This window comes from Cercospora kikuchii (assembly GCF_019650295.1).
Source record: "Cercospora kikuchii DNA, contig_00009, whole genome shotgun sequence".
Taxonomy (NCBI): Eukaryota; Fungi; Ascomycota; class Dothideomycetes; order Mycosphaerellales; family Mycosphaerellaceae; genus Cercospora; species Cercospora kikuchii.
In genome coordinates, this window is record NW_025408590.1 from 72,337 (window position 1) to 81,711 (window position 9,375).

At 55.6% G+C, this 9,375-nt stretch overlaps 1 protein-coding gene across 1 annotated transcript; it reads right to left on the reverse strand.

Annotated features, from left to right (window-relative positions):
• Positions 1-4,187: 4,187 nt before the first annotated feature.
• On the reverse strand, positions 4,188-6,032 carry CKM354_001217800 (uncharacterized protein; the record flags this gene model as incomplete). Its single annotated transcript, XM_044807694.1, has 1 exon — positions 4,188-6,032. One exon carries the CDS (start codon positions 6,030-6,032, stop codon positions 4,188-4,190), a length of 1,845 nt encoding a protein of 614 aa, XP_044663629.1.
• Positions 6,033-9,375: the final 3,343 nt, after the last annotated feature.

The window sequence follows — 9,375 nt, forward strand, 5'->3', positions numbered from 1 at the left end:
AATGAGCAAAGCCAGTACTCAGCAGAATCAGCCATTGGTAACGTTCTTCCATAGGATGTGATTGCGTCCGGGTTTTCGTGGGCCCGTGTTCAGCGGCTTTCAGCGCGGTGCTGATGATGTGACATTTTTGACCTCGGCTTCCCGTCCAGTGTCTGAAGCGCTTAAGTTGTCTTGATGTGTATGTGATGTGTGTTGTGCAGACAGCCCACACGTTCGCTGTGGTCGGCGGCTGAACCCTTGATTGGCCAAGCACAGCATCCTTGTCACAACCATCCTTCCGCCACAACACTCGCACTCCAGACCAACTTTGACGACATGTCCAGTTCTGGAACACATCACCACCATCACCGGGACGATCTTCTCAACATTCCGTACCTGGTACACTCTCACAATCTCGACCAAAGGTAGCCAGGCGAAGTCCCTGGTCCTGCTGCTAGCCCTGCCGCTTCCCACAGCGGAACTGTGCTTTCCGTCTTTCCCAACCGCGTTTGACAGCGGCAACGGACTGCCAAACGCGTACTCTTCTCATCGTATCCGGGACATCACAATGTCTCGTCAAGTACTGAGCAAACGGCCAGCTCGAGACAGCGACGGTCAAACACGAAAGCAGCATCCCTTTTGGGAATCGTGCGTGATACAGGACAAAAATAGACGAGCATCACTACGCCCTCGAGGGACATGAATCTTGCCAAAGAAACAGAACTTGAGCCATCGGGTCACAGTCCGAACCACGAAATCTGGCATTGACTGTGCCGGTTCATGAGAGGTGCCGACAGCTGCAAGCGCCCTGACAAGACATGTATCTCGAGGTCACAAACGCCTTGCGGCCTGACCACGGCGCTGGACTGAACATCAGCGGAGTGCTGTGGAGATACTTTGTCATCAACTCCAAGTCATGAAGGGTCAGCTGTTCATCTTCGAAGGCGTGGAAGTCTTGCTGCCTGACGATGTGCAAGAACAGTCATGCCGAAGATATGCACAAGCGTTATGGAAGATACCAACAACGCGATTCTCCTTCAATTTCGGTGTGACCGTGTAGTCATTGATCAATTGGGAAGGTTCGCGAGCTGCAGTGGAAGATAGCGGCCGAGCTGGTGCGGTCTTGCAGCGCCATCGCTGGGCGACCTGCTATCCTGATCTGCGCTGGTAGAGGATCCAGACGTACAGCATGCCGTCAAGAGATATTTCGAAGCATTGAAGGGCAATTGCTGGCTGTCTGACACGTGTCCAAAGCTCGCAGCTCCAATCTGTGCGATAGCAGCCCCCTCCACAGTATTGACCATCCATCTACCGCCTAGGTCTCGTCCAGAGTAGCACTATGCATTTTGGACGCATGTCGAAGACCACACAGGGTCCAGTTCGCAGCAGATCGTCGCCACCGGCTCCGTGGTCGAGGGATTTGTCAGGAATAGGCCTTCGTGCCCGACTTGCATTGACAGCTGTGTGCCGGTCACCGTTGAGAGGACTTACATTACCCTTTAGGGAATGTACAGCACACTGTAGCAAGTATGTGCACATGCAAGCCGAAGCACAACTGAGAGTATGCTGCACCCATGCACGAATGCGCAAGCGTCGAGGCGTATTCGAGACACGACAGCCCGCATCCTCCTTTCGTTTACTATTTCAAAATCATAGTTTTATTTGCAAGAAATTATTTGATTGGCCTCCTACAGCAGTACGAATACCCAACGCCGAATGCCGATGCAAGTTGAGTCAGCACCGACACGCCGCGCAAGACGAGCGCCTCTGCAGTGGCGAGAAGCGACACCACTGGGATGATCCGACTGCGATTCATGAACAACACGTGAGATTTCCGACACGGTGCTCGTGGTGGCGTGCTTGACCCTGGAGAGCGAAGATAGACCCGAGGGAATGAATAAGGAAGTCCACCAGAACACATCCCTCGGCTCATTATTCGTGCACACAGCACGAAGAAGGCTTCTCCGGAAGATCTATAGCATCGCAAAGTTCCATGCGCGTGTCAGTGAACAAGTCTGACCCATCTCCGCCACGCAAGACGAATTGCGCGATTACAGCCAGAGCACAGGCACCGCCCGAGACAAACTCCACCACTCCACCACAACGATTCAACCACAGCACAGACACTCTCACTGGAAAGACAAAAAGTTGCGCAAACAAGACGAAAGGCAACAAGGGTGACGATCCAAAATTGGGGACATGACATGAAGACAGGCATTGGCCTCGCTGCACGTGTCATGTACCTGCATAAAAGCCATGCATGGTGCGGCGACCACCACAAGGCTGGGTTGGATTTCCGCCGCGAATCCAACCTAGCCCGCTCGTTTCGCAGAGTGTAAATGTTTTCTAGTAGCTCGCTAGACTGCTCTGGAGCATTACTCATTTCATCAAGATCTTCCTTGCTTGCAGCCTGAGATGAAGAGGTGTTGTTGGCAGTACAGAGGTACATGCATGCAAGATATGTACATCAGACCTGTACATGCCTGATGGAGATAAGGCAAGTGAAGGCCGAACTTGCAGCCTCGTACCTCCTAGCTCTTCTTCTTTCCCATTTGCAATTCTTGACTTCGCTCTAAGTCATGACTTGCATGAAAAGATTCCACATGGCTTGCATCTGCGTGAATGCCTAACCAAGATGCAAGTACAACACCACACGTACCTTTGACACTGTTGGCCGAGATGGGATCTACTGTGCATAACACCAACAACCACAACACCAGATCAGCCTAGAATGATCTCTATCCCTATGCAGAATAAGCCGCAACACATCTCCGTCTCCCCTCGCGCGAAGCCCTCCACAATCACCGCATCGCATCGCATCCGCAGCGTGTATGCCCAAGGAACAAAGTCATGACCAGAACCGCCTCCTCCATCCCACTCGCTAGATTTCAGTCAGTGGTGGTGGCAAACAAAACACGAACACAACAATTCCAATTCCAATTCCAATTCCAATTCCAATTCCAATTCCCGTTCCCTTCCCTCTCACGACTAGCCAGCCAAACAAAGACTCCACACTCCAATGACGCAAATCCCAACGGCTCCAACTCCATCTCTAACTAGCTATTTCTTGACAATTGGTATCTATGATATGCATCCACGGCAAAACCGGCCATGTTTCAGTATTTCCTCTACTACAGTACAATCTATTCGAGGCATTCCCACAATTCTTCTCAAGCGGACCAAGCGAATTAAGCAATTAACATAAGTCATGGCATCAACTTCATACGCCAGCAGCGAACAGTGACTCCACACGCGTGTGCCTCGTAGAGTAAGTAGTAGTGAAACTTTGATGAATTTTTTTCTGTTCTGTGTTGTGAGAGTGGGTGTGCAATGATTCAACTTGATTACTGATAAATGGTTGGGCTGGTGCTGGGCCATGTGGTATGGTGGCGGCGCCGGCGGCCATGTGGGTGGCGAGATGGTCGGTCGGAGTCGGAGTTGACTCCTGCTGTCTTTCGTGCGGTGGTCGTGGGGTCGAGTCTTGTTCCAGTGCGCAGTGTTCTGCTTGGAGGGCGCAATGGCAGGCAGCGTGGGCAGTAGAGTAGAGTAGAGAGCAGAGAACTTGAGAAAAATTGGGAAGTAGACAATTGGTGCAAAGTCGATAGCTTTTTTTGACGTCTTCTCTGACTTTCCTCTATGATACAAGTAGGTACAATAGACAGCGAATAGGTGTGTGTGTTGTAGCGCGCTCAAAAGACATTTCACATCTCCTCGACCAGCGCGGAAGAAGTGCCTCCAACAACTGGTAGGTTGTATGAAGCAGTACAAAGGCGGAGGGCAACGACCTTTGGTCGTGCCATCTCCATCCCTCTCTCCAGCAGCGCGCTCAACACAAATGAAAGGTTATAATTTACAGGTTTCGCGGTAACAAGGCGCAGAGCAGAAGCAGTAGCGACCCCAGACAGCAGAAAAGCATTATATGGTACAAGCGAATGTAACAGTTAATAGGATGTGCAAGAAGGTAAGAAGTCGAAGCGTCTTCGTGCTGTCGTCCGTGTCCGAAGAGAAGTCGCAGGAGGGTAAGTTTGATGTAAACCATTCCCCACAACAGTGAAGCGCCATGTCCCATGTTCCCTTGTTTTTTTTGGTAGTATCCCGGCGTAACGACATCAATTTCGTAGCGTGTCTTGGTCCCTTGGCAATGTACGGTGGTGGTCATTGCTTGGAGCGTCGTCATGAAGTAAAGGAAAAGAGGAGGAGAGAGCATGCTACTCGTCTCGCTTCCTCTTCCTGGCTGGCTTGCGGTCGCCGTTGGGGGAGTAATCGCCGTCGGAGTAGCTGACGCTGGAGCTCGAGCTCGAGCTGGAGCCACCAACCTGGGCAGTTACGTCGAAGAGCATGGCACCGAGCTCGCCGGCATCAGGTGATACCCGATGTTGTTGCGGTGGGTACTGGTGAGGCTGAGGAGGGTACTGCTGCTGCTCCTGCTTCGGGCGGATTACGGAGCCGGCGTCGCCGCCATTAACGGACTCGATGGGCTGGTGCATGTGCTGCTCGCCGGGCTGCGAGAGGACACCCATGACCATGGTGCCGGCGCCATGGGTGCGCTGGTGCTGACTGAGGTTGTCGGAGCGGGAGAACTTCTTGCCACAGTCGGTGCACTCAAAGGGCTTCTCGTGGGTGTGCAGGGATCGGTAGTGGCGCTTGAGGTGTTCTTGACGTCGGAAGCGGCGGCTGCAGAGGGTGCACACGAAGGTCTTGGAGGGGTCGTCGGTCAGCGACTGCTTGCGGCCGCGGCGCGACACGCTGCTGCTCTGGGCAGGGGTCGACGCGGCGGTCTCGTTGTTGTCGGAGGAGGCCTGCGAGGGCGCGTTGGAGGTGGGTGCCGACGTGCCCTCTGCTTGGGCGGACGAGGCGGGCTGGGCAGCGTGCTGTACGTGCTCCTTCCTGTTAGTCTTGCGCTTTGGCTTGCTGTGTGCGGCGGCGGAGTGCTCAGGGATGGGGTAGTCGGAGATGGGTGGAGAGTACGCGCCCGTCGCAAGTTCATCGTCGCTGAAGCTCTCCTCGCTGAAGAAGCCATCGTCCTCGAAGCCGACGGCGGAGAGGCGTTGGCGCTTGGCGCCGTTGTACTGGATGTCGTGGCTGGCGTACGCGACCATGCCCCCGAATTCGTCTTCGACGTCGAGCTCGAAAATTGGCTCGAAGGTTGGGAGGCCGGCGTAGAAGCGAGGCTCGGCGGCTTCCGCAATGTGGACCTGCGGGGCTGCCAATTCACCACCCTTGACCACCAACTTTTCGAGCTCGTCGCCGCCGCACAAGGCAGGCATCGCCGCGAACTCGACTCCAGAGGTGCCTGCCATGAGGTCTCGTGGGTCGCACACATCCTGCTCCGAGGCCACTGATCGTGGCACGGGCGAGGGCGATGGCGAGTGGTGTGTCGATGTCGCACCGCTGGCAATCTCGTACGACGGGCCGCACTCAGCAGCAGAGATGGAGTTGTTGTGCAAGAACACTGGAGTCATGGGAGGCGAGCCGGGGCGTGTGCTCCAGTCTCCTCCTGCCAGCACTTCTGAAAAGACCTCCTCTTCACAGCCCTGCTTGACTGCAGGAAATGCAACCATCTGTGGCTTCGCGAAGAAGACGCCTTGGCCGTCTACGGGCGTGGGCTGGATGCCGCATGTCGTTGGTGGTGTGGATGCAGAGCTAAAGGATCCGGAAGACGCGGACAGTGTAGGCGTCGCTGGGAAGTAGCTCGGGCATTCGGTGTTCACCACCAAACCTTGAGCTTCCGGTTGTGCGTGCACGTAGTAGGCTGGCTTTTGATGCTGGCGAGGCGAGGCATCGGGTGTGAGCATTGGTGGTGGGCCATAGATCTGAGCATGCTGCTGGAAGTGCGCGTACGAGTTCGCAGACTGTGGTCGTTGTTGCATGGGCTGTTGCTGAAAGTACATTACTTGGCCGGGACTGGATGGAACGATGGCCATTGGCAGCCCATGTGGGTACTGTGGGTGTGCCGTGAAGTGGCCATGCTGCTTGTTGTCTGGGCTCGGCTCCGGTTGGTAGTAGAAGAAGGGTGATTGACCCATTGGTGGGGTCGTTTGTGAGTACTCCATTGCGAGGGACGGATTGATGCTGAGTAGCAGTTAGCTGGCCGTTCATATGCTGGGCGCCACATCGTTGTCCGCGATGATGTCGTGATCGGTGACTGACCGGATAAATTCCTGGATTGCAGCAAAGCTCCCGAAACGCATCCAAGATATGTTTCGAGAGTGGCGTCGATTAAGTTGTGTGGATTGTCGTGAACAGGTGGTATGCACTATACAGGGTCCAGGCAGACAATACAGATCGCGATCCAAGTCGACGATGGTGGTAGAGAGTGTGGTGATGGTTCGCGGAGGTGGTCGCTGGGTGTTGGGGATGATGGTATGTATCGTCGATGGTCGTACAGGCCGGGTGTATGTGGCAGAACAGTTCCTAAGGAGTGACGAGGTGGTGGTCCCCTCTGAATGCACAAAAGCACAGATCGGATTGACACCTTAAAGGGAACAGTACAAATGATAAGAAGAAAGAGCAGAGATGACGATTGATCAAGAGGGACGGTAGAGAACGACCAGTTTAAGATAAACCCTGGACCCAGGCGTTGGAACTGCGAAGAGCAGCGATAAAGACAGATCAGCGGGCGCGGCGCTCGAAGGTCAAGCCCAAAAGCGTTAGCCAGGTACAAAAGTTAGTGCTGCGGTAGTCCACGCGCGATTCGAGCTGGCTCATGGGGACCGCTCCCGACGGATGCTGGATCCATGGGCTGGGACGCACAGGCGCAAGAGGCCGACGAATCGTCTCCCAAGACACGGCCACTCATGCAGCCTTTCACAGCCCGCCCACGGCTGCAGGTACGCTCACCCCGGCACCCACGCTAATGCGTCTGCTCTGGCCCATGCAGCATGCAGTCGTGGTTGGCTCGTCCAGCTGCACACCTGGCCAAAAATCGCTGCACGACGAAGGCGCAGCACCGTATTGCCCGCCGACCTTTTCACGCCAGCGCGACGCCCGCTGCAGCATCGATATCATCACACCAGATGTGCAGACGTACTGTGATGTTGTCTTGCTGGACGCGCCTCGGTCGCGCCGTCTACTACTACACGCAGCACCGTAGCACCGTATGTCTCTACTGCACTCGTTGGGCTCGACTGCGGCGTATGTCTCTACTACCAGAAAGGCATCCGCCATGCACGACACCCGCCCACACCCTCTCACCTCAGCTGTGGATGCGGTGTCAGCAGTAGCCTCGTCTGCGGGCGATTGTTCATGAATCAATCGGAGTGCCGCAATGGATGTCGCAGACGGTGATTGATGGACCTGTTTGGCCACACACACACACGACACATCACCCACAGCCGCATCTTCGGTTCTCGTCGCCTCACTGCACGCTGACGGCATGTTGCTATTCGATGACTGGTCTCGTGCAGCTCGGAATCCGCTGCGTGTGTTGCGCGCAACCAGTCCGTCGCCCAATCCGGGCGGCGTGGTGCTGTTTTCATCTTCCCCATCACCATCGCCGGTCGACGCACACTGCAGCCTGCCGTGTCGCCATCGTCGACGTGTTGAGATGCTGTGATCGCTGGCGTCGCCGTCTTCTGGCCACACACGTTCTCGATACGAGCACTCGAAGCGACACTGGCCAGACGCGCCACGCCACCTCAGCCTATCGAACACGGCTCCCACCCCAATCGATAGCGGTTGCCGGAAGTCAATATCACCGCGCAGTACGACCCTCGGCTGTGATTAGCTGCACACAATTTCTCCGACGTGTGAGAGCGAGGGCGTGTGTGTGAGATGTGTGTGTGTGAACAGCTTTCCAATAGCGCTTGCCACCCATCACGCACATTCTGACCGCGACGTCGCCATTCGTGCGGTTGAGCTGGTGCGTGGGAGGGCAGAGGTGGGCAAGACACGGCGCGATGCTCACCGTCGCTGCAGCAGCTCCCAGTGGGCAGGTGGCAGCACCCATGGCAGCAGGCCGAGGGCATCCTGTCAGAGCCGAGTCTGTGTCGACGCGTCTTCGTCTTCCCGCGTCGGATGAACGGTGCAGGGCTGGTCTGTTGTGCTGAAACACACGACTAGGTGTCTGCTGCAGGCACCGCTCCCCAAAAAGGTCACTGTTCCACGGTGCGGAGATCGACCAACAATTGGGCCCGCGAGCAGAGCAGTTGCGCCCGCCTTCCGTTCGCTGTTTCACTCTGACGCGCAGCGCGTTTGCTCTCGCTCGCCCTCCCCCCAATCCCATCTCGCAGGAACCAAAAAAGCAGTCGCGCCGGCCATACAGAAACGCGTGCCGCAAAACACAAACCTGCTTGGCCGTTGTGTCGCGGCCCACTGCACTCCACCGTCCACACCCATCGCACAGGGTCTCATTAATCAAAATCAATCACTACCGACGGGCTGTATCAAACTAGAAGGCAGTGATCGCCTTCGAGAAGGACGCGTCAAACACAATCTCGCGAAAACCGGTCCACAATTCTGGATCTCTGCTGCGTGAGGCTGCACCTCGGGGCCATGGACACACAGCCCACTTGACACGACATGGAGCGTCATCTGCAGCGTGATTCAGATGCGCATCATTGTTCAATGAGAACTGCCTATACCATCAGCTCGTCGTGTTTGATGAGCACCGCAAAGCCTTCGGACGGAGCGGCGTGGTGCTGATGCCCAATTCCGAGACTCGGCGTGCCGCTTCCATCATCTCATCAATTTTTAGGCAATGCGCCAGAACGGAATAATGCACGCTATTGTGCGTTTATGCACAACTCTGTTTCGCTGGCTGCGCGTGCAAAAATAACCAAAAGCAGCCCGCACTACGCCGAGGAATTCTATCGCCCTCCTCCCCCGCCGATGGTGCGTTCGCGCTGCAGCTGGGACAAGGCGTCCCCGTCTGCGCACTTGTGCAGAACTACTGCAGGTACACAGCACTGCACTGCGACTTTTCAGCTTCACGGACGACGCGCATTTCACCATGCCTGCATGCAGGAACCAGTGCAGTAGTAGACATGTGGCCTGCATCGTGTGTTTCATACAGCTGTCTAGCTGAGCCGCTGTGCATAGCACTACTGCTACGCGCTATCGTCGTCTCAGATACTGAGAGCTGTCCCAAGCTGTCCCAAGCTGTCAAGTCCGAGCATCACAGACATCACCGCTCCGCTGTCACATGCGAGATGGGGAAGCTTCGCAAGCCGAGACGCGAATCTGGAAATGCCTCATTCGTCTAATGCCAGCCATTCACTCCATCACCGCACACATTGCGCTCGACGCCCGATATTTCTCAGTCGGTGTGCCGTAAACTCACTCATTGCGCGGCTTCCTTCATCAGTGTCGTCCGGCTCGTGTTCAATCTTGCGAGTCCTGGTCAACAATGCCTGTTAAATCAGCAAGGGCTCGGCAGTGCTCACTCCGCTGGTAGTG